Source organism: Vulpes vulpes, chromosome 9 (genome assembly GCF_048418805.1).
Source record: "Vulpes vulpes isolate BD-2025 chromosome 9, VulVul3, whole genome shotgun sequence".
Classification (NCBI taxonomy): Eukaryota; Metazoa; Chordata; class Mammalia; order Carnivora; family Canidae; genus Vulpes; species Vulpes vulpes.
In genome coordinates, this window is record NC_132788.1 from 11,398,061 (window position 1) to 11,424,663 (window position 26,603).

Below are 26,603 nucleotides of genomic sequence, written 5' to 3' on the forward strand. Positions count from 1 at the left end.
TAGTCCTGAAAGATCAATATCACGATCCACATTTTACAAATGGAGAAACATTCAAGGAAATTAAATAAGCTACCAAAGGGGCAGGGCTTTCTAAGGAGGGGAGCCGGAAATAGAATCCAGATGTGAGGAATTCTACAGCTCATGTTCTTGGTTACCTTGCTGCGAACCCCAGCAGTCTCGGGAACGGTGGGTTGCAGAACAAGGACAAACGACACTGGGGTTGACTAGATGTTTTTATGTATTTTAGCAGTGACTACTGGCCTTGTTCATTCTCTCTGGATAAAGAAGACCGATATATCAAGGTCTATTTGAAGGACAACTAAATTTTTTCTTGACTTGAGCAATGTCAGCGCCCCATCATGTTAAAAGTAGCACAGAAAAGTAACTATCAGGCTCTTTCTAAACTGGAGATGGGGCCATTTTCCATTTGCACCCAGGCTGGTCCATCCCTTCTCTCACTGCCACTTGTACTTTCTCTCCCTCCTCCCATGGCGTCTCAACCCATACCTGACATGGTGATCATCGGATGCTTTCACTGCAGAAACATCCCATCCAGTTTCTTCATCCATGCTGTCCTGGTGTCCTATGTGAAATCTTAGAATGATCATTAACAAATGATCCCATTAGGAGTAGGCCACTCATAGCATATCACTTGAGCAAATGGATAATATTTGGTAAGTGGCTGATGGCTTCCCTCCAGGGGAAGCTGTAGAATCACCAGCAGGGAAAGCAGCCACATCCCTGGGAAATGAGTCATAGGGACCCAGTTTTATCACCCCTGGGAAATGAGTCAAAGGAATTCAATTTAGGATAACGTATGTATTTAGTTCACTTGTCTAATTGCTCAAAGGAGAAAAAAATGAGTGCCTCGGAGGCACTGATCTGGTGCTGTGGATTCAGATGAAGTCCTCTAGTCCATTAAGGGAGGTTGCTTATTTGTATAACTTATCCATACACAGCTTTTGCTTTTTTCAATTTTTAATTGAGATATAATTCACCTACCATACAATCTACCTTTTAAAGTATACAATGGTTTTTAGTTTATCCATAAAATTCACTATTTAAGGTCAGAACATTTTTATCACCCTGAAAAAGAAACTCTACACCCATTAGTGGTCATTTCCCGTTCCCATTCCTCCCTCTTCCTAGTCCCGGTAACCCTACTCTACTCTTCATCTCTGTGGATTTGCCCAAACACTTCATCTAAATGAATCATAAATAGGTGGCCTTTCGCGTCTCAATTAGTTCACTTAGCATAATGTTGCCAAGGTCCACCCATGTTACAGCACTAATCAGTCCTTCATTTCTTCCTATGGCTGAAAATGATCCCATTGTCTGGTTAGTCCACATTTTATTCATCCATTTATCAGTTGAGACATTTGGGGCGGTGTCTGCTTTTTGGCTATTATGAATAATGCTGTGATGAACATCTGTGTACACATTTTTGTGGAGACATGTCTTGCATCATTTTAAATTTCCACCAGAAGTAGATGAGGGTGTTTCTTCCCATCCTCGCCAACACTTACCATTCTTTCTTTCTTTTTTTTTTTTTTTTTTTAAATCACAGCCAAACCGGTAAGTGTGAAGTGGCATCTCATTTTGGGTTTGATTTGTATATATATATATATATATATATCCCTGATGACTGACGATGTTGCACATTTTTCCCATATGCTTATTGGCCATTTGTATATATTCACTGGAGATATGTCTGCTCTGCTCAGATCTTTTGCTCATGGTTTAGCTGGGTTGTCTTCCTTTTTCTCAAATTTTAAGAGTTGCTCCAGTTTAAAATACAGAAAGGAATGCTGTACACTTTATCTTAAACAGACTTTAGAATACAGGTTTGGAACTCACATATAAGCATATTTTTGTTCTTTCAAGTTCAGAAATTTTTTTTACAAATTGACATTTAGTAAATTCAGTTCTAGCCACAGTTATCATCAAAAGGTAAAACATGCTAAAAACTCTACCAACTCTTAAATAGATCGTAACAAAAAAAAAGTACCAATAAACTTAGATTTTATCGTAGGAAAATAATTTCTCAACTGCCATGATAGCCAGTCACCTGCTAAGCTCTTCACTTGTAAACTGTCCACATGACTTTTTCCAATGATAAGCAATTAGAGAAAATTCTGTTATAGCTGCCTGAACTAAGATTATACACATACATTGAACCACAGGTCATTAAATATTGGGAAAACAAGATCTTAAATACCTAAATTGTGTTCTATAACACAGATATCCAATAATTTACTAAACATCCCAGCTTGCATTAGTATTTTAATAAATATCCTTATACACAAATCGGTGTGTACATATAGTGTTACCTTTTGAAAGATTTCCAGGAATAGGCTTACTGGGATTGATCTCCTCAAGATTCTTACTTCATATTACCAAAGTCCCTTCCAAGAGATTTTTTTAAAAGATTTTATTTATTTATTCATGAAAGACACAGAGGGAGAGAGGCAGAGAGACAGGCAGAGGGAGAAGCAGGCTCCATGCAGGAAGCCCAAGGAGGGACTAGATCTCGGGACTCCAGGACCACACCCTGGGCTGAAGGCGGCGCTAAACCGCTGAGCCATCCAGGAATCCCCCCCACCCCACTTCCAAGAGATTTTGCCAAGTTTGCACTTTTACATCAGGATGTGAATGGTCATCTTGCTTGATCTTTACTGATGGGGAATTTTTAAGTAGTCTTTAGTATTGCTATAAGCAGAAGATGGTATCTCACTGTCTAAATTTTATTCAAACTGCTAGAGAAGCTATTATTCCAAGTCCTATTTGCTGGTTCTAGTTCCTTTGGGGTGGGGGGTCAAGGGGACTTGTCTATTCACATCCTTAGTCTGTTTCTTAATTATTTAGTAAAGGAACATTTTTTCCTATTTGGAATATATTCATTGTTCAAGATCTATTCCAGAGATTGGTTTATGGGACTGCAGTTGAGCAAAGATGCTGAAAGTTGGTTCATGACAGGAACAGCCTAAAGGTCCCCCAGGGCGGTGGGCCAACTGTAGCCTCCTGGCCTGGCTCTGTAAGTCGTGTCACTAGCACACAGCCCAGCTCCCCCATTTATACAGGGCTGCTTTGGCTCTGCTGAGAGTGTGCCCAGCAGGTGGGGACGGGAGACCATTCGGCCTACAAAGTCTAAATATGTACTATCTGGTCATTCAAGAGAAGTGTGCAGACCCCTCACCTACAGAACTAGTAAAGAAATTTATGGTCTGACTAAAGGAGACAGTTATTTCCATCATTAAAAATGACTTTATATACCACTAATGATGGGGAAGGAGAATTTTCAATTATTAAAATGTAAAAGTAGATACACTATTTACATAAATTGTATACCAAAAAAAAAAAAAAAAAAACCCCAACCAAACAAAACCCCACCCCCATTATAATTCTACCCCGAATGCGGATACTGGTGATCTCAGGGTGATGAAGTTATTCTTCGGAGGGCGAGGGGTTCTTTTCAAGTTGTCTTCAGTGAGCAGATTTTACTTTTGTGAAAATGCAAACAATTCATCTATGAAGTAACTGCTTTTAACTTTTCAAAGGTAAAAAAAAATTTTTTTTCAAAGGTAAATGGTTAGGGTACATGAAAAAAATGGTTAAATCATTTCTTGAAGACCATCGTAGGAACCACTGCCCCTCTTTGGGCAGCAGAGGAGGTGCCACGCACAGGATCCCCATCCTTTCCACCAGTGTTCTTCTGGGCTAACTGCTCCAACGTGGACTGGCATGGTTCAGCGGTCTCCACCAAGAAACACCTCCGGTGTCCTTAGGTGCTTCTGTTCTGTCATCTGCAGAGCCTTCTTCCCTTTCCAGTGACCGGCTTCGGTGACAGTGAAAACGGTGTCCTTCAAATTCCCCTCAACCACAATACCCGCCGAAGAGAATGGCTTGCCTCTTACACACACGCCTTTGAGGGCATCGCCTGCTGCCTTTGTGTTTTGAGGTCAACACTGGTACATGACTTTACCAATTCTTTTTTCAGTAGATAAAATACCCTCTGCCCCGACTCCTAATTCTGAGAAACAATGAAAACGGAGTATGTTTGAACGGGAACTGAATCCAAATGTGCTTTTACATAATTTTTGGTGAGTTTTTCTTAATCTCCCTTCTTAAAATTCTCTAGGGCAATTTTAGCATAACCAATTTATACAGATTTAAAAAGCTAGATGCAAAAATTATTTCTCTTAACATAGATAGGACCTAAATCAGAGCACCTCGATCTCTTCAACGTGTACAAATGTTACAATGCAGATCCTGACCTAATAGCGGGGGATGAGATTCTGCAAGGCTGACAAGTTCCCAGGCAACATGAAGGCTATGGCCCCCAGGCCACACTCAGAGTAGGAAATGACCATGATCGTCTGTAACACAATAGGTCCAATACAGATGTGGTAGAGAAGTCCAAATTACTACTACTTTGCAAAGGGAAGTATTTGCAACAAGTGTTTCTACACAGACACACACACCCACACACCATCTTTCAGTCTAATGCTCTAATGCCCTGGGGACAAACTGGCCCAAGTGTCCCTAACAGCTGCTTTTCTAGCAGTATGAAATACCCACAACCCAACCTCCTCTTCCTCCTGCTTCCTTTTGCTTCTTCTCAACCTTACCCCAGTCTTAAATCCTATTCTTTCAAAGGCTACCACTCCTTCACTGTCTACATTACGCGGGGTTGAAATCTTTTCCTACTCTCCGGAGCCCCTTTCCCTGTCCTTATTTGTACCGATGCACCCATCAGACCTCCCATGGACCCCTCCTTGGCACCCCCAACCCCCATCTAGATGGTCAGTTCCTTCAGGGGATTGTAAAGTGGTTCTGAGCACCTGCTGCGAGTCAGAGCTGGGTTCAAAGCTCAGTTCTGCTACTCACTGTACCTGAGCAAGAAAACCACCAACTCTAAGCCTGTTTTGTCTTGTAAAATACGACCTTTATATAAAGTTGTGAGGATTACAGAAAATAATGTTTAAAAATCATTCAGCAATGTGGCACCAAAATAGCATTAAATGGGAGCTACCATGACAAGGACATAAAGTATTCAGTGTATTTTACATGGGTATTTCTCACACATCACTTAAAAAGTCAAAATTGTTATGCATTTTAAAGACATTATTTCTAAATAGGAGAAACTCAAAATACTGGAAGTTTCTGAATGGCCCAGGATTGGCAAGTTCCTCTATTCTGAAATTCCGATAGTTGACTTGGGATGTTGGATATCTTATCTGGAAGATGTGGCAATTCCTCACTTCTCTGAGAGCTACCCAAACATGTTTAGTAACTGAAAATAAGGCTTGAAAGGAACTGTACTGTTCTAAAATCATAACTAATGTATTCTATAAATACACAATATCCTTCTGTGATAATTTCACGGAAACTTAGTCTGAAATTTTATTTATAACTGTAAAGACTTTAATGTTTAAAATTCTAGGATTACACAGAAATTATTTAGTTCTTTCAAAACCTTAAAAATTACTGTACAAGAAGCATACAGCAGAGATAACATTTAAAGACAGAATGATCAAGAAACTTCCAGAACTGGTAAAAACAGCAACCCAGACTCGAGGCCCATCAAATTCCAGGCACAAAATAAACACTTATATCCAGACACACCACAGCAAAACTAATACATCCCACAAAATAGCCATTTCTGCATGTAGCAAAAGCAGGTAAGGGAGAAAAGAGCTTGTGAGCCAGTTCCACTAGAGGATCTGAATAAGTAATCCTCTTCTGATCTAAAAAAAACCCAAACATTATGGAATTAGAAGGAATTTTAGCAATTTTGTAGACTTGAAATCCCATTACAAATGAGGTTATTCATTCTAAATGACATCATTAGCACTAGAAAGGTTCTCCTTCGTGTCTCTGTAATCCCCCAACACAGAATGTGATGAATAAAAATATAAATTTAGGTGACCTAATTAATATTTTTAAATTAACTTTTAAAACAATCCATATGTGAGAAAATGCAACTAGGAAATCCTGGGGAAAATCAACTTCACCAGGAATCAAAGAAAGGAAAATAAGATGAGGCATTATTTCATATTCCTTAAATTAGCAACCATTAAAAAGAATTCCCTCTGGCAACTGGATACTGAAGTGAAAATGGGCCACATGCCTTTCTGGTATTTATAAAAATTAAATCAATCCCTTTAAATAGCAATTTAGTTGAGAGGATAAAACGTTAATTCTTATAAGCCATTTGTGTGATTTTGTAAGAATTTATTCCAAGACATAACACAAATGAAGTTATACACAGCAAGGTATTCAGTTTACATTGAATTATGAAAAATGATAAATGACCCAGATACATACAATTGCTCACTCAACAACTCCATTTCTAAGAAAACATGGTGCCCTAAGTGTGTAAAAGTGTATGTAAAATTTCCAGTGTTGGAAAATTAGAAGCAACCTCAATGTTCAGCATTGGGATGCAAACCCCAAATAATGAAACATCATTGGCAGATAATGTAGATCTGTTTGAAAGAAACCCATGTTATACTGAGGAAAAGATTACAAAATAGTGAGCATAGCATGATTCCACTGAGGAAGAGGTCTTTATATTTACTTATACATGGTACAGAATCCAGAAGTACTTAATGTATCTACACAGAGTATAGTTTAAAAAAATAATTTTCCATATTTTCAGATTCTTTACAATAAGCCTATTACTTTTACAAGCAGGAAAAAAATAGTAAATGTATTTCCAGTTTGGAAGAACATAGTTATGTGGGGAAAGTATCTTAAAAATTAACTGGCTAGGACTACAATGCAAGATCTGCTATGGGCAAGGAGCAAATTTGGACGGGAAAAATAAAAATCCAAAACTAGATGACCTAGGATAAGAAGACTTTTTTTTTCACTTTCATTAATGTTTGTGAAATAGGTTGTTTCTTTAAAAATTCACTTATTAAAATTGCTGGAACCAGAAGCTTCAAAGCATGAATATAGGAGAGGATGAATTTTTAAGTCAGAGAGAATTCTACTGCTGCCACTTTCTAGATAACCATCATCTTGGCCAAACACCACTTAAATATCAACTTTTCTATCACCAATACTGCCTGGAAAGTTGTTGTGACTGTTAAATTATAGCAATTACAGGAGATGCAGGTCACAAAATTGCTAATTAACGGACAGTGGCCAAAAAACTAAACTGTATAATGTTGACACCTGGTATTTTTGATCTGTAAAAACACCCAATTTTGAGCTATTATTCTGAAACATTTAATTTCAATTGCCAAGGCTAATTGCTCTCTAATTTAAACATGTGTTCCAATGACAGGGGAATCTTACTTCATCATTTGGAAGAGGTCTCATTTTAAAGTTGAGAAACCGGAAGAATCTAAATTAGAGGCCTGAATGCCAGTTAATGGCAGAACTTAAGATTTGAATGCGGGAAATTTGACTCTAGGTTCTTTTACCAGAGCCCCAATCAAGTTCAGTAAAAACTGTCAGCATACCATTTAAGCGGAAGAAAAAGGGGGGAATAAGAAGTAATCTTTGCTCATTAAATGAGACTAAAATAAACATTAGTTTTCCCGTGGGAGAAGAGGAAGTAATTCTGGTGGTCAGGGTGGAAATAAGGATTCTAAGGAGAGTAAATTTTCTTCTGGGTTCTGGTGATAGTTATTAACAAAAATTATTTAAACAGAAATGTATAGGATAATCAGGATGGATACAGATAATAGTGATGGCTACCACAAAGACTGGCGTGTAAAAAACTGGGTGGTAGTTTACCATTTACCGGTTAGATGTTCTATAGGTCATGGAGTAAAACCCAATTACAGTAAATCTGTCTCAAGAAAAAACATCTTTAAGGGGCAAAAAAAAAAGAAAGAAAAAAGTATTGGAAACTCAGTAAAAACACATCCTTTAAAATAAGTTTCATAATGTAAAAAGTAGACAAAGAAAGTGAAAAATGTTACTAATGTATAATTAATGGAATAGAAAAGATGAATATGGAATCAGATGCATGAGCTGTTTTACAGAAAATAATGTTATGTGACAATTAAAGAGGCTATTCTCAGATGGTACACAAATTGAGGTCTTTATTTTGAAAAAATTTTTCCAACAATATTTTACAAAGAACAAAAACTCAATAACCATATTTACCTACTATACTAAAAGGTTTCAGAGATGAATACTGAAATCAGCCTGTTACTTTTTTGTCCAACACCTAAACCCACCTCCTGCTTTAAGACTGGTCTTCATAAATGTTGGCATATCAAATACATCTTCCAAGGCATATTAAATTTGCCTTCCTGGCTAAAAGGATCTTTCTTTCTTTTTCTTTCAGACTTCTCCATAAGTCCTCTCCCTCTCTATGCTTAGCCTGAAGGTGCTGCAGTACCTTCCCTATCAGCTGGGAGAGCTGATATGGGCCCTCATAAACAATTTCAGGAAGCACATCCTATCTTGACTAATGGTAAATGCATGTTAAGAAATCCTCTGGGCTCTAGTCTTTTGAGGAATAAGAATCAGAACTTGAAGTTATTACCCAAATCTTTTCTAAGGCAAAGGGAACTAATTTTGAAGAATAAAGTACACGGTTGTGCCAAAACAGTTTGCCATAGTTAATCTATACCTTTTCTTCTTAAATATAAGGTATATTTCTAAGCTAATGTCGATAAGGAAAGGTGCAACACCAACAAGCAGTAACAGGAAATGGCCGCAAAGCGCACTTTTAAAAAATTCCAGAGTCATGGGTAGGGACAACAGAAAAATTAAAGTGCAAAATGGGTATGAACTTGCAAAACCTTTCAATGAGCTGACTGAAAACCTTCGAAGTTCAATTAAAAAGCACAGGATTTTTCAGCTATCTTAAGATAGTCAATTTGAAGGATCCCCCCCCCCCCCCCCCCCCGCACACACACACCTTAACTGGAAGAATTTCCCTAAATAGAAGCATAAGATAATAAACAGCTGGTGAGCCTCAAAATTGGATGAGGTCTGTTTTATTGAGTTTCCAGTCAGGCAGAGTCAAGACTTATTCTTCATATATGCACAAGGATGTTCTCAATTTAATTGTTTTTAGTAGAAAAATCTATACAAATACTCTTCAAAAGGAACATCCATATAATGAAATCCTGCAGCCATTAAAATAATGAGTTAGAGTTGGATGTGCTAATATGTAAAGATAACCAAGTTAAATAAAAAGAACCAAGTTACAAAATTGTACATTTAAAATAAGGGACGACAGCAAGAGGAGTATATATGTATACAGAGGCATATAAAACAAATGATAACATTTCTGAAAGACTGTACAAGAATACAAGAAACTATATTCCCCTGGGGCGTGGGAAAGAAGTCACAGGAAGGAGACAAGACATAATTTTTCACTTTACACCTTTTATATATTGCATAATTTTTAAAAATTGTAAGTACGTATTATTTTATAACATATAAAAAAAGTTAAAGTCTTTAAAAAACCTGATTGTACCCACAGCATTCTATGAAACACTGACTGTATAACATCAGTTTACAATCCTTTGCTTCCTTTTATTTAATGGTCAATGAGTCAAAATTAGAAGGCTCCTTGGGTGTGTGCTTCCTCTCTCTCTCTCTCTCTCTCTCAAGATTATGGGAAAATTTAGAGTTGAGTTTAAATCTTAACTCTCATTGATTAAACTGTAGCTTGGATGACACCTAATGAAGATTCCAGAGAACCAACGACAAAATTAACCAACGAACATTTTAATCACTAATTAAAATTTCTTATCCAAGATCACTTTTCCTTTTACAAGAGCCTGAGTCACAACATTTCTCTTTTCATTACTCCACAGTCCTTTGAGTTGGACAAGCACAGATTTCAAAAATACATTTAAACACATGTTGAATTCTAATCTAAGGCCATAAAATCGGCAGAATACATAGATGCTACAAGTTTGAAAAGGAACACATTCTTAGCAAAAGTCTTCATTTAAAAGTAATACCATAAATTCAAATCCTACAGGATTCCAAAATCAGAACAATGAGGTGGCATAAGAGCCCTCTTACCTAGAAACGGGATTTGCCAATCGGAAGATCTTAAAATACATCTGAATGTTTGAGGTTAAGAAAATTGGGATTGGTAGATTAGTGGCCACCTTATGAGTGCATGCTTTAGCGCTATTCAAAATCCAAGTTTTTAAAACACTGTGCTGGTCAAACAAAACAAAACTACAGACAGAATTCAAAGTATCTGTCATGGTAGTGTGTTGCAAGCCCTACCATTAGCACAATAACTGGACTTTTTAATAGCAGGGTTTACAATCCTTGAGTCTTTCTCACCTCAGTGCTCTGCCCACTTCTAAAAGTGATTTAGTGTCCAAATACTTGCAGAATTAATATAAAACAAAAAGCTCTTCAAATATTGGATACAATCACCAATAAATTTAAATGAACAAGTTGTGGAATTTTGAGCACTGTGCTGGACCTGGCATGCAAAGGCTTGGGAGCCAGGTGCACATCTCTTTCTAACTCCAAGTTAAATGACATCAGATTGATAGGTGACATCAGCCTTAGTGAGAGTCTTTATACCACAAATATCAGTTAATAGTACAAAGCAGGGCACTTTTTCATGAGAGAAGAAGAGTCTCATTAGCACAACACTAAGAATTACATCTTGGTCATATATTCACTTATCCAAATATACAATGCAAAATTTTAATGATATTATAATGTTTTAAAATATACAAAGAAAAATTTAACTAATGAGGACAAATTCCATACAATAGGCTAATTTAACCCAAGTTTTAATGATGGCCTCCTTTAGAAAGTAACCTTTAAAACTGCCTAGGGCATAAACGGTATCAATCAAAGTTGGAATGTTTCACAAAACAGGAATCATTATGATACTTCAGATGCCGCTTTAGTTTAAAACAAGCTCCCCTAATTACCCCATTAATTAATTTGTAAAGTTTAAATAAAAACCTAGTGAATAAACTGTACTGATTTCATCAAAATATGAATGGAACTCAAATAACTAAGTTTTATTAGGGACAGGAGAAATTTTAAGACTTTTTTAAAAGGTTACTTACACATAAATGTGACAGCTGTTCAATCCAACAGTGAAATATGTGCTCCCCAGAGCAAAAGCTGTCATTAGCTTAACCTCCCTATGCTTCCTCGCCTTCTTTCATCCTTCAAGTATGCGTCTACTTTAAGGACTGTATTATACATGAAAAGCACTTAGCAAGCTTCTCATACATTTAAAGGGCTTAATCAACCATACCCCATAATACCACCACATTACTCTGAAGTCATTACTTTTTAAAAAACATATCTTCACAATGGTCTCCTAGAGATTAATTTTCTGATAGAAGTCTGAGACTGCCGGTGGAGGCCAAAGATGAGAGGAGTCTCTCTGAACACAAGTTCAGTGAAGGAGCACAAACAGATGGACGAAGGCCCAAGAAGCAAGGCAGAAGGTCTGCCTGGGGATGGAACAGTATTACCTCAAAAAAGCATATTTTACAGTATGCCAATAAGAGGGGCAAAGAAGCCAGTTTGTGGTAACTATTGTAAACTATCTTTTAAAGTCACTTCCAAAGAATTTTGAAACATTTTGTTTAAATGAGAAGCAACAGTTTCTCCTTAAAAATGAACACTGTATAAAAAGACACTGGTGGGAAAACCAGAGCAAACCTCTTTCTGAAGAAGTAAACACATTCCTTTAATTGTAATAGCAGATTTTCTGAAAGGTAGGGATTTTTGTTAGAAGAATCCACTTTTCATTTAAAAAATTCAACTACAGCTAAAATTATTACCTATAAATATCAGAGATAAGAAACTATTCATTTTGAACTTTTCTTCTGCAAAATATTTTTTTTCACTTTTAAAATAGCTATTTGATAGCTATTAAACAATGACACAATTTCAAAGTGGTTGGAATAGTAAACGATTCCAAAATAAACATCAATAACCATGCATCAGGTCCTGATACCCTTGAAGGACTATTCACTAATGTCATCATTATTAAAATAATTTCAAATAAAAATAGAAGATCCCCAAAACAGTATTAAAAATGTCTGCAGTTTCAACTCAACTTTCCATTTTTCCCACCAAGCAAAGAAAACTACTTGGAAGTTCAAGGAGCAGCAGGTTTACCCTAACCACACACTATTATTTTGGAAAATAGAAATTTAAAGTGTAGTGCAGTGGTTTTCAAAGTGTGGTCAGAGGACCTCAGAGAGTCTCCAAAAGCCAAGTGTCAAAACTATTTTCATAATACTACTAAGATGTCAATGGTCGGTCTCCCTCATGTGTTCACAAGTATGCAGTAGAGTTTCCCAGTGCCCACATGACATGTAATAGAAAATAACTGCAATGCCCAAGCAGCAGGAGAGTCTCCCTGCTTCTCAAGCCGGTGCTACAGGGATGTGCAAAACATAAAACAATTTTCTTCTTAATTAGTTGTTTTTGGAAAACAACTAGTTTTTATTAAAAAATTGCATTTACGTTAACATGCAATGGGTTTATTACTGTTATATTTAAATGAATAAACACGTTTTTTAAGTATCTCAGTATTAATTTCTAATACAGTTATTACTGAGAGATATAAGCTACATAAACAAAAGCTCTTTGGGCATCTTCAATAATTTAAAAGTTATGGTCCTGAGACCAAAATGTTTTGAGAACTGTTAGTGCTGTCATACAAAAGCAGCCAGTTATTCTTCTCTCCATTTCCCCAACTTCCAGGAACTGTACCAAAGAAGGTGTGTGCTGGGAGCTAGGGCAAAGCACTGAGGCGCTTCTTCAAATTTATACAAGGAGTTATTTTAAGGAAGAAGGTGATTGCCTAATCTCTACTGTCACAAAAATGAGAATAAAATATGCCTTTAAACTGTATCAACGATGTTTGCCGCTCTAAAAGAAATTTCTTTTGAGAGCAAAGACAGGAGAGAAGATCCCATTCAACCAGTAAGCAAGAAAACTTGAAGGTCTTCAAGCCCTATCACTTTTAAGGATCTCCTCCTGTTAGGTACTCAACACACTTCTGATGGGTCTATACAGAACCAAAAGCAAATCTGAATATAAAAGTCTAACAGAAGTGGATTTAAATCCACATTAAAGCTGGATCACTTTTTCAATTTTATAAACACTCATTTAAATCAGTAAGAGTTCTCATTTAATTATAAACTTCAAGATTTACCCAGAAAAAAAATAGTCTTTAAAATTATTTTAATAACAGCTGTTTAATTTACTTATTTCTTAGATGGAAAGCCTGGTACGTTATTTGGGTAATGGCCTACAGTTATATAGCATAACTTTGTACACATGAATTGATTGGGACCCAATATAATCTAAAACACAGAAATTCAGAGACATCTCTTAAGTATTCCCTCCGTGAAAAAGGGGCAAGAGGGAGACCCCCAAACTGTACTTCAAGTATATACACACACCCCTAAACTTTTGTAGCATTCATTCAATTTTAAGAGAAGAAGCATGATGTTCAAAAAGGGGCAGAGATTTCCCTGTCTTCTTGCTCATCAAAATAGTTAAAATAAACCACACACTGAGCTGGAGATGCAATGGACAGCAATGCTTTAACAAGTCTGGGAAGCTACACAGACTTTAAGACTGTGTAACAACTCATGTAGTCACCACTGGAAAAGGTATTCAACACAAATAAAATGTTTGAAGAAACTGATGTTCATTTTTTTTAATAACAAAGCTTTTAAAAAATGTTTAATCATTGTAAAGATAAAACTTTTCAAACATGTATTACATATTTGTATATGTAATTTTACCTTTTCTTGATGACACAGAGTCATAGTACCAGACTATTATCAGAACATGATGTAATACTGATGTCTTCTAGGCTGGCCTGGCTGTCCTTATACTAAATGGTCGACGGTTTTTCATGCTTTTTCTATCTCCTTCCAAACCATCACATCTGAACTGCTAGGGCTGACAAATCAAATAATCAAAATTTCACATAAAAACAAACATATAGAGACTTTGTGACTTATGTGGGCTGCTCAAAGACATTTAAAAACTATTCCAAGTTTCTCACTTGTGTTCTGTTTTAAGGAGACTGCTAGATCACGTCTTGATGAATGAGGCATTACTGTACATAAATACTTAAACAAGTTCATCTGACTATTAACAAAAAGATATAACTAAACATTAGTATCACTGTCTTTTTAAACAAAGTATTCTATAACTTTAAGGTAACACTGGGTTCCAGTTTGTTTCCCCCCAGAAATGAACATAAATAAAAGTCCTATTTCAATAATATGTTTGTCCAAACAAAGGAAAAAAAAAAAAAAACTGAGGTGCAATCATGTCACAGTTAATGCATGTCTGCTTCCAATACATTCAAAGACAATATTTTTGTTTAAAAATCAATAGTTAAAATAGGACTTCTGCAGTCTGAGAGTTCAAGATACTTAAAAAAATTTGTAAATACACATACATGCAAATTCTTATATATACAAATTTTCACAAAATTAAGAAGTTGCAAAGAAATTAGAAGGATTATGGTGACTCTGACAAGCTACATTTAAATGCTTTACCACTGACATATTCCTGAATATAGCAGTCATGGTAGTTTTAATAAATTTTCTACATGGCCTTTTTATAAAATTTTCTCTTTTAGACATAAAAGTCACTAGAAGTCTTCTGAAATTCTAATTTAAGAATTCAAGATGTTCTCAATTCACTACTCGTATTTTAAGGCCACTTTGGTAAAGGCATTGCAGCAAGAACACAAAAACAATAGCATATTTTCTAATATTTATTTTTTTCACCTGCAAACTGTAGCAAAACATGATCAGCTGTATTATGCAGACAGGTATCCCTCTACATTTTTAAAGAATTTAGGTATGTATAAATAGAAGAGCTCTTTAGAAAGGAAAAATTCAAGAATGAATAAAACCTTCCAATTTTGACTTTGTAACTTTCCAGTAGCAATGGTTAAAATGATTTTAGGTCATTCATTCCCAGATATATGACAGCACCTTAAAAGTGGCTGATCTATTTCCCCAGTAACATTTCTCACATAACAGTGTGTTAAAGTTACAAATACTGATATGCACAAATAGCTAATTTCTAAGAAAAATATGTACAGTACTGCAGCATAATGAATGTGGTATCTGCAATAACTTAATATTAGCCAATTTTTAATATACATGATACCGCTACCTTTTTCTGCCAATTCACAGGTTAAAAGTTGTTACTGGAGCCCTCTGTTTTGCACATATTACCTGGTGTTTAATAAACAATGCAGGCTTTTTAAAGACTTCTCTTGTGTTTAAAGCTAAGATCAGTGAAACAAGACAACAGTGCAAGAGGCGGAGAGATGTAATGTGACCACGTCAAAGTTCGTTCCAGTAAAGTGTCTATATAAGGCTATAAGAAAGGATTGGTTGATGAGCTTCCTGTTGGAAATTGTCCTGTTGGTGCACCGGTCTAAAGGAAAACATAAGACAAAATAAATAAACAGACAAGTAAAAGTGATATATGTGGGAAATTTTGAAAATATCAAACTTTCATTAAATTTTATTTAAACAATATTTAGATTAGAAATCATTTTATAATGATTGGCAATCATTTATTCATTGTGTTATTAGCAACATAATATGATAAAATTATTAGGTGTCAGGAACTGTTTTGTGGCCTTTAATATCTATTATTTCATATAATTCTGGAAAAAGAATCTAAGAAAGGACTTAGCCCTTAAGAAAATCATTTATGATTCAAACCAAATCTCTAACTCCAAGCTCTTTTCACACATTCACTAAATCTATAGCCTCTAACTCCAAGCTCTTTTCACACATTCACTAAATCTTTAGCCTCACTAAAACATTATTTGGACAAGAGAGCAGACAAGTTTCACGCTATACAAAAGCTTATTTATTGTCAGTGCTTTGATTTGTAACTGATTAACGTGCGTGTGCATTGTCTTTATACATGAAAAACAGATTGTACATAATGGCTGCCTCAATCTGTAAAATCTTACACTGTCTCATCAGAAGAGCAAAGAGCATCTAGGAAAGTCATATCTTGCTTTCCCCAATTTGAAAATAACACACAACAGCTTGTAAAGTGCTTAAAATTGCATCTCACTTACCATAAAAGGATTACTAGATACTCCAGCAGCTGCAACTTGACCAAAAGGGGTCACCACTGGCTTTGTTTGCCCAAATGCCGCAAAACTCGCACCTTGTTAAAACAGAACCACCAATTATAACCCATACCTTTCAGAAACAATCTGATGCTTGTAGAGCCTCATAAGGAGTTTCAGAGAAATTCCTACCAGAGCGACAATAAAATATCGATGTTAAATTGTTGAGTCTCATGCTTTCTCAAATACCAGAGACAAACTTTCCTGTGGCATATGTAAAGGGGCTTTCATATAGCTTTCTCAGAAATGGTTAATTCTGATTTGTTTCAGCTATGTAAGCTGCTGACATTCAAAGGATGGAATTAATGATGAGCGTGTGACTATTTGAAAGGGGCTGAGAACAAAACACAAAGGCTTCATGTGAACATCACAAATTCCTTAGGAAATATTATATCATTATGGCTCTGACATGGGCCTTATTTCCAAATTTTTTAATCTAACCACAGACATTAAAAAATAGATATGCAACTGTAATTTAAGAATAATCTCCAAATCTATGGAGGATTTGCAACATCCACAATAGTTTTCTGATGCAAAACAAAAAATACTCAAGATCTACAAGGTTTCTTTTTAAAATCAAGAGGCATATTAGAACATGCAAGAGAAATTAATAAGAAAAACACTTGAGGAGGGCCTGGGTGGCTCAGTCAGTTAAGCATCCAACTCTTGGTCTCGGGTCAGGTCATGATCTCATGAGTTGTGATTTCATGGTTGGTGAGACTGAGTACCTCCTCTGGTTCCACTCTTAACAGGCATCCGTTTGAAGATTCTCTCCCTCTGCTCCGCCCCCAACTCATTACACAAGCTCTGTCTCTTTCTAATAAATAAATAAATCTTTAAAAAACAGAAAAAAAGATAAGAAAAGACACACATTCTAAGAAAGGGCACTCTTTAGAGAGTATCGGATTCCTCCTAAGTCTATAACCTGGTCACAAAAACTTAACCAAATCATTCAGTTTTCTAAGGCCCAAATCACAAAAGGTATCTGTTTTGGGGTAGTAAACGTTTAGCAGATAACGCCACAGCATTCTCTGAACAAGCCTTTCAGTCCAAACATAAAACATTATGATACATAAAGGATATATGAAGTGGACAAACAGCTAAGCCAAGTGTCAGATCTTACCATTGGGCTGTTGAGAAAAAGCTGTCTGTTGAGGGAAAGCTGCTTGGGCTGGGAAGGCAGGCTGCTGGAAGCTGCCACTGAAGCTGGTGGGAAGACTATAGGGAGCAGGAGTCCCGAAGCCTGCGGGCATGCTCATGGAGGCGGTGCCAAAGGTTGCAGCTGACAGGAGAAAGCAAGAGCTGATCACTGACACAGGAACAAGCATTGGCTTTGCTCCTCATACCACATACTACTGAATGATTTCACTTGAAAAACATTACATTGTACTCTAAAGGCACTTTAATTTCCAAAACACTAAGTTAATAGAAAGTTTTAGCACTATGCAGTTTAACACAATCTATAAAATGTTCTCCTAAAACCCAATGTCCAGAATGACACTAATAAAGCTATCATTTGAAATAATAAAACTTCTCGGGACACCTGGGTGGCTCAGCAGTTGAGCGTCTGCCTTTGTCTCGGGGTGTGATCCCAGAGTCCTGTCCCGCATCAGGCTCTCTGCATGGAGCCTGCTTCTCCTCCCTCTTCCTATGTCTCTGCCTTCTCTGTGCCTCTCATGAATAAATAAATCAAAAAAAAAAAAAAAAGAAAGAAAGAAGAAAAGAAAAGAAAAAAAAGAAAAAAGGAAAAGAAAAGAAAAGAAAAGAAAAGAAAAGAAAAGAAAGGAAGGAAGGAAGGAAGGAAGGAAGGAAGGAAGGAAGGAAGGAAGAAAGAAAGAAAGAAAGAAAGAAAGAAAGAAAGAAAGAAAGAAAGAACTTCTCAAAGTAATTTAAAAATCTAAACAGCAACCTTTTAAATCCCATCATCAACCAAGTCATATGTATACTAATATACATTGCTTTAAATTTTGTTTTGCTATATACAGTATAAGAGCTAAAAATGGAATTTTATCCACTAAGTTATGTATGTTATGTATAAGTTAAGTATGTTCCTAACAAAAAAGTTTCAAAACCTCTAAAAAATAGTTCACTGAAAATAACAAGACTTGTAGGAGAAATAGGGTTATAGAAGCGGGTCTCCCAAAACCTATGCAGCTTCGTAACCAATGCAGCTTTGTAACCAGCGCCCAAAGGGGGGCCAGGGTGGGAGAGGACTTTCCCTAATAAAACTACTAACATAATTAAAAGAACATGTGAGGTTCCTAATACATCAATTCGAAAAGAAATATATGGACCACCAAACCTTGTTTGACAAACAGATAGACTGCTTTGGATAAGGGGTTTAAGATTAGGACTGCTGAATTATAGAGATTAGGGCAAAATGCATAAAGATTGAAAAGGTAGTGAAATAAGCATTCTTAGGAAAAATAGATGCAGGGTAAATGAGCAGTGTGATCAATACTGCACTGAAATCAGTGTGTGAACAACCACTACACATGTGGTACACTGCCATCATTCCCCCACTTATGAATTAATTATAAACTAATTTGCATTATAGAAACATGTTGTAGGGGTGCCTGGGTGGCTCAGTCACTTAGGTGTCCAACTCCTGATTTCTGCTCAGGTCATGATCTCAGGGTTTTGAACTGAGTCCCACATTGTGCTCTGTGCTCTGTGCAAGACCTGCTTAATATTCTCTCTGCCACTCCCCTACCCCTCTGTCTTAAACAAAAAAGAATGTAGTAGCAAAACAGTATTACTTATTGCTAGTAAGTATTAAAAACAGAACCATCTGAATATATGTTCTAGAAAAAGTCCCAGTAAATTAAGAGCCAATAATGGTGCTTTTAACTCAGAATACCAGCAATTATAATAGTGAAATATTGTTGGCATGATGCTATCAAAAACATAATTCACTGAATTTCTTAATTTTTTTTTTAATTTATCAACAATCTCTGATTCAAGGCACAGGAATTAACACTGAAAATGTTACACAAATTATATTTTACTTAAAAAAAAACAAACAAACAACTGAAAGTCATGTTATAGATACTACCCAAAGTATGATCAGAGGAAAAAAGAGTAGTAATCCTCATAATCCTATTGTTTATAATCTACAGTGCATTTTTTCTCAAAGAACCTAATTAGAATGCTAAATTTTTTGAAATTACAATTGGTGAGAAAACAAGAGAAACAAGCCACTAGGAAGCAAGTCAATTAAAGAATAAGAAGCACACTGCAAGGGTAACAGAAGGGTTTCATAACAGACAACAATGCACTGACAGACTTTGACAAATCACTTTTTAAGAAAGCACTAAGAAGCGAAACTCGTATACAGTTAAGCAAAACCAAACTCCATGGAATAATGTGGTAAAATGGTTTGGTATATCGAAAAAGTGTCAAAGTACTATGAATTCAAACTCAAGAAAAATAATCAAAAAAGCTATTAACATTCTAATGTGACCATGGAGGTAAGCGATAATGCTTTTCAGCATTAAAGCACAAATCACCACAATCTTCACGTAACTTTAAATAGAATGTAATACCGATGCCACACATCCATGCCCACTCCATTGTTAAACATGGAAAAAACTTAATTCCACATGCAGGGATCCAGAACACTAGCAGAAGCTTCCACAAGCAGCTAGACAAATTGCCACACAAATCTAGATACAGTTGTGGCCACCTACCAAAATGAGCGTGAGGAAACACTTGAGAATGCATTGCTCCAGAAAGGCCTTATGGAAAGCCATAAAGAGACCAATGTCAATTAACTTACGGATAACTATTGTCAGAATAAAAGTAAATTTGTTTTGTTAAAAAGTCCTAAAATTAGAACATAGTGTTATAAGGTGGGTAGCATAGGAATACATAATAAAAACACATCCACAAAGTCTTTTAATTTCAATGATATTCATGACACTAATATTTAACCTGTTTGAAATAAAGGGGAAATTAGAATAATAAATACCAGTGAAATAAACACCAAATGAAAAAACCCTTTATGAAGCCCATTTTTAAATAAACACTAACATCTTTTTCATGTCAAAATACAACTATGTCCATAAAAAGATTCTGTAGGCCTCATGAGTTACATTCAAAAATGCTGTTCATAGGATTATCTAAAATGACCTAGAATCCACCTTTTGCATCTAAAGAGTCAAATCTTGACAGAGAGAACCTTAATGATGTCTTATTAAATGTTGTTTAAAAAGTCAAATCTTGACAGAGAGAACCTTAATGATGTCTTATTAAATGTTGTTTAAAATGTCTTAAAAATGTTGTTTTATTTACAACTCTGTACACTAACTAGAAATAGAGAACTCAAGTGAACTAATTAAGTATGATCAGAGGAAAATTATTCAGTGTAGATCATTAGAAAGGTGAGTGCAACTTTCAGTTTACAATGTAATGGCTGAAAAGAGTAAAGAAAAATGCATCTTGTGCAAATCTTACCTGGCATAACTGAGGTCAGAGAGGTGTTACATACAAATACATGTAATGAACAGAAAACAAATTTAGGTTTTTAATTACTAGAAACTTTTTGTTTTAACCACCCGGAGTGGAAAGGTTTCTAAAATATATGTCCATGTATTTTAAATTAGAATACTTAACCAATTAAATGTGGGAAAACAGCGATTGAGAGCTAAGAGTGGTTGGTTACGAGTCTTGGTTCTGTCATCTTCTAACTACAGGTTATTTAACAACCACAAGCTTCCGTTTCCTCATCTACAAACAGGGGGCAGAGAGCAGGGATAAGAGTACCTATTTGACAAAGCTGCCACAAAGGTAAATTTAACAATAATTTTTTAAAAAGTGCTCTAAGTTGTTTGCTAACAACTTTAAAAGATGTGTACTTAAAAGATACATCAGTACTGTGTTCTGAATCCAACAAAAGGGTAACTGAGTGAGAAGGGTTCTATAATAAATTAGGTCACTGTATATTTATCTCTTTTCTTAAAACTTCTAAGTCTCTTGAAAAGTCCTGCACTAATAATAAAGGTTAAACTCTTTATAGCAGTGTTTCTCATATACATTTGGGCATAGAACCCTTTTCCATGGAGTATTTGATACCATCTTAAGAGATATGCTCTACAAAATATACTTTGGTAAAAACTAACCTTTAGTCAAGAGTGACAGTGAATCAGTATTAACTACTATAATGATAATGATGACAATGATGCCCTCTCAAGCTCTAGTCCTGGATTGCTATAAAAATTTTTTTAGGCCTTTTAAACAGCTTTTTTAGATATAACCCACATTTCACACTATCTGTTCACTTAACGTATAGAACTCAAGGACTTCTATCATATTCCCAGAGTTGTAGGAATCATCACAATCAAACTGCAGAACCTTTTCATCCCTGCCCAGGAAAATTCCATACCTCTCAACTGTCATCTCCCTCTCACCTCCCCTCCCTTCCATCTCTACAGATGTGATCATTCTGGACAGCCACCTTACAAATGGAATCACAGGTTCTATGTTATACTGTGACTAGCTTCCTTTAGTTAGCTTAGTGTCTTCAAAGGTCATCCATGTTGTAGCATGCATCAGGACTTCATTACTTTTTATTACCAAACAAATTCCATTGTATGATTATAACACATTTAATTTATCCATTCATCAGTTGATGAACATATTGGGTTGTTTCCACTTTTTTGGCTATTATGAATAATGTTGCTATAAACATTGTTATCAGTTTTTACATAGATGCACATTTTCATTCCTCTTAGGTGTATATTCCTACTGAGTACAATAAGTGGAACCAGGGGGAACAGTGCTGGTTTAAAAGAGTTCTGGGTGCAAATATTAAATTAGTCATTAATTAATTTTGAAAGTTTAAGACAAACCCATCAAATTGGTCTCCACCTGGGTAATACAACAAGGATACTGGCCTAGATGCTACTAGGAATTTTTCATCTCTACATTTCTATTAACTTTATCTTCTTGGGGTTAAAAAAAAAATCTTTAAAATCATTCATTCATTCAAATGAAGTTAGGGAAATAAAGACTATTCATTCCATAGCAAAGGAGAGATTTAAGAATTATTAGAGAATTTCATAATAATTGAAAATTGTTATTAACTCTGTTAGATTTAAAATCTCAAAAACTCTGTGAAAAAGAATGCTATTATAGAATCCTAAAATAAAAAAGGTCTTAGGCCATACTGGCTAATATCCTAATGAAGGTTTCTATGTAACATGGTAAAAAACAAACAAACAAAAAAAGCCCCAAAGCTTTATAAATGCATAAGAAAAATTATTATTAAAGTATGTATTTAGGAAAGAAATGTAGCAGTAAAATGTAGTAAATTTTGCATAGAACTATTATGAAATGCCCTCTTTCAAAAGCTACCTCAAATGGAATAAAATATCTAAAAGCAACAAAAAGTATTTCCTAAAGAATATTAATTTTGACATTGGAAATTCCTAAGCATAGTATGTTTATCAAAATACTGTTCATATTTCAATATTAATAGAAACAGATGTAGTTAACATTTACTTTTAATCATTTCTATTACAACTTAAATGAAGGTGATCAATGTGATAAATCAAAGTAGTTTATCATGGAAAACATTTTTTACCTTGAAATAAAAATTTATGAACACAGATTTACCTTTCAATAAATTCTGTTTAGCCTAATATTAAAGATTACTTTGTAACACCTGAACATACATCATACCTTCTATATGCATGTACATCCTATGTAGAACCTTAACTTTAAAGACTTGGATACTCTACATAAAATAAGCAAAAAAAAAGCCCTTAAATCTATATGACAAAACCAACTTGTGGAGGTACAGTCATGAAAGGAAAGTAAGAGGAAAGACTTGGCAACTATGTAGAATAATGCAAAGACCATGCACACTGATTTGTATCATCTAAATTCTCACAAAGACCCTGCCAGTAAAATATTGTTCACATTCTATAGAAAGGCTGACAATAAGGCTCAGACAAGTTAGATCAATACAAGCTTAGGCAAGGTACAATCTGAGTTTCCATCCTTCAATTGTCAGGTAGGGTTATAACAGCTATGAAAACTGTATAACTATCTTGGCAAACAAGTTTTTAAACACTCAACAAATGTTAGTACATCCTCCAATTAACATATAAAAAGATACCTTAGGTTTACTTCCCATGTAAATACTAAATCACAATTTGAACACAAGTCTGGCGGTACCCAAAACATATTAACTTAACTTTTCTGAGCCTCACTTTCCTCAGCTGTCAACATGTATTTGATGAGTTAAGAGGACTAAATGAGACAATGTACAGAACCCTATGTGCTCAGAGACATTTTACATATTCATTCCACCAAGTCAAAATAACTGCTAAGAAATAGAAAGGCTATATATATTGTTAACTGATGAATATTTCTATTGAAACACAACAGAAATTAATACAATCACTGATCAGGCACACTTGAACTAAAACAAACTATTTTTAAAAAATTATGTGTGAAATTAAAATACTTATTAAACACTATTATGCAAGATACAAATTATGACTGAAGACATTTATATAGGAGGAAAGTTATAGTTTCAAACTTCTACTAACCACAGTTTCTAATCTTGCCAATGACACAGATTTACTAATAATTACCAATTCTTAAGGCAATCATTATGTTACAAGCACCTTACTCTTTCAAGATTTCACATCAATATATGCTCTATGCTTAAAGCTTTAGTTCTAAAATTATTTGGACACGTACACAAAAACAAAGCTGGCCAACTTTAAACCTAATGGGTATCAGGCCATACCACATACACTTGGTGACACCCCAAGGTACTGGCCAACAGTTCTGGTGTTCAGGGTGATAGAAAAAGGAGAGGATTAAAAAATTATCAAGAGAAAAGACTCAAATATTATACCCCAAATCAAATGAGGTTTGCACAATTTAAAACATGTGAACACCCAGAAGAGAGAAGCACTAGAAAGGACAGGATTGCTAAGACCTCCTGTAATGAAGCTCATTTGTTCCTCACCATCTCATGAAGAGGAAAACACAAAACAAAACAGAAAAAAAACCTTCTCATAAATTTTTCCTATTAAGCTTGAATGAGTAATAACCAGTAATTCCAAAACCAGACCACCAAATGAGTCAGAATTACTGTGTTCAAAAGTCCTGTTTCAGTCACAAAGTGGCTGCACGGCTCTAAGGAAGTCTCGCCTCCATGCTTGGGCTTCCTCACCTGAAGAATGAAAGCTGTGACTGAGCAGTGGGGGCCGCTAGACAACTTCTAGGGTCCCTCTCAAATACGAAAGTCCAGGATTTTATAAACTTTCAGCTAGTGTACGTCTTTATGGACAAACTCTTCCATCCACTTCCCATTCACTACAGTAAGAAAGAAAAACTTTATTTTCTGATATTCTTCCTGTAGTATCTTTGCAATAAACACCTTTCCCAAAGTTTTCTGTTCTATAATCTCTATTTCTTACCTGTCGCTCCTCTGGCATTGGTCTGAAATGGATTTGTAGAAGATGCCACAGAAGGACCAGCAGCAGCAACAAATGGATTTGTGGAAGGAGTAGCTTTAAAAAATTACAAAATACACTATAAAATCCTAATATATTTGTATTCAATTATTAAAAATATTTGTTCATACATTTATGAAGATAGAAAATTGGAGCTTAAAAAAAAAAAGAAAATTAGAGCTTTATGATAATAAACTGTTGCTTTGATAGCCTTCCAGTACTTCTAAGAAAATGCAATACAATATACACAGGCTCTTTATAAAAACCTGCATTTACACCAGAAACACATACCTCCAAATGGAGCAGGCACACTTGAAGACGCAGGCTGTGTCTGTGCAGAAGCACCCACTGGCACTGTTCCAAAAACATTGCTGAAAACAAATATAGAAAGAGGTCTTTTCAGTTTTTTTTTTTTTTAAAGCAAGGGTAATTTATCTATAGGGTGGCCATAAAATGTGGAAATAGGTAATACTGAATATACCATATATCCTAGCAGTTCTTAAACTTTATGTCTCAGGATTCATTTACATTTTGAAAAGTTACTTAGAACTACCCCCAAAGAGTCTTTGTGTAAATATACTGTATACTAACACTATGTATAGTACAGAAATTAAAAACAGAAGTTTTTAAAAATTTCATTCTTTTAAAATTAACCATAAAGCCATTACATGCTAACGTTAAGTAGCATTTTTATGAAAAAGAACTATACTTCCTAAAACCAAAGGAACTTAAGAGTCACCATATTTTTGCAAATCCCTTCAATGGCTGCCTTAATAGAAGATCAGTCTGTTGTGGTATGTTGTTTAGGTTAAAGCACAAGAAGAAAAACTGCTCTCATAGACACTTAGCTGAAAAAACTAGGAGACTGAATAGTTTTTTCAGGTTAATTGTGAGTACTTCCCTTGATATCATAATACTCAAAATCACAGTGATAAGTTCACTAAAGGTTAGCTGCAAAATGGAATCTGAAATCGTATCAATGAACTCCTTTGCGCTCTATTGAAGTAACATCTACTAATCTATCTAGCACTTTAAATGAATCTTTTACTCATTTTATAGCATTTGGAAAATATCTGATGCAAATCTTCCAAAGGTCAACAATTTCCTAATGCAAAACTAAAAAATTTATATTCATAATATCACCACTCATCAGAAACATAATGTGAAGCTGTCATGCTCATGGTGGAGTCAATAAATTTTCTAAAGTTCTAGTATTTGCTCAGAAGTGTCAATTTTATCAGTTATTTTCCTTAAAGTGACAGACTTAAATATTTCATTTTTGAGAAAATGTCTACCAAATATCCAAATTTAATAACCATGGAATATCAGTCTTACTTTTAAGGCAAACCAATGTTCCATAAGACCAGCGGCTGGTGCACTCTATGACTCAACCACACAAGCTGACTTTCCTCAAGCCAGCCACCCTACTTAAATATGCAACAGAAACTACTTGATACATGCCTTATTTGAACACATATAAAGAAGACATTATTTAAGGGTCAAGATCGAATAAAATTAAGTTTTTTAAAAAAGATTTATTTTAGAGAGAGAACGGGGGGGGGGGGGGGGGGGAGATAATCTCTCTCTGCCAAGCTCAGTGCCAAACACGAACTGGATCCCACACCCCTGAGGATCATGACCCAAGCTGAAAACAAGAGTTGGACACTTAACGGACTCAGCCACCCAGGTGCCCCAATAAAATTAATTTTCTTTACTGTTTCATTAAAAATATTTGTAAGAATATGTAAATAAGTCATGGGGAAGTAATGTACAGCATGGCGTCATGAAGTAGTCATATGTAGTCAATAATATTGTAGTGCATACTCGAAGTTATAAAGAGTAAATCCTAAAACTGAGTTCTGTATGGGGACAGACAATAACTACATTGACGTGATCATTTCACAACGTACACAAACATCAAATCATTATGTTGTACACCAGAAATTGATGTTATATACCAATTACACCTCAATAAAAAAATTAAAAAGAATATTCCTAAGAAAAACTAA

The 26,603-nt window shown here is 35.3% G+C and overlaps 1 protein-coding gene across 8 annotated transcripts in view; it reads right to left on the bottom strand.

Moving 5' to 3' along the window:
- Positions 1-8,038: 8,038 nt before the first annotated feature.
- AGFG1 (ArfGAP with FG repeats 1) overlaps positions 8,039-26,603 on the bottom strand; it is a 79,885-nt gene continuing 61,320 nt past the window's right edge. For 4 of the 8 annotated variants that reach the window (XM_072719337.1, XM_072719335.1, XM_072719340.1 and 1 more), the window contains 5 exons: positions 24,886-24,965; positions 24,559-24,651; positions 17,244-17,402; positions 16,067-16,158; positions 8,951-15,405 (listed from right to left, as the gene is read on the bottom strand). In XM_072719337.1, coding sequence (XP_072575438.1) covers positions 15,346-15,405; positions 16,067-16,158; positions 17,244-17,402; positions 24,559-24,651; positions 24,886-24,965 — 484 coding nt within the window. In that variant the 3' untranslated portion in view covers positions 8,951-15,345. Of the gene's footprint in view, positions 15,406-16,066; positions 16,159-17,243; positions 17,403-19,809; positions 19,858-24,558; positions 24,652-24,885; positions 24,966-26,603 lie in introns of all 8 variants that reach the window. The other 4 variants (XM_072719342.1, XM_072719336.1, XM_072719338.1 and 1 more) reach the window with 2 other exon arrangements.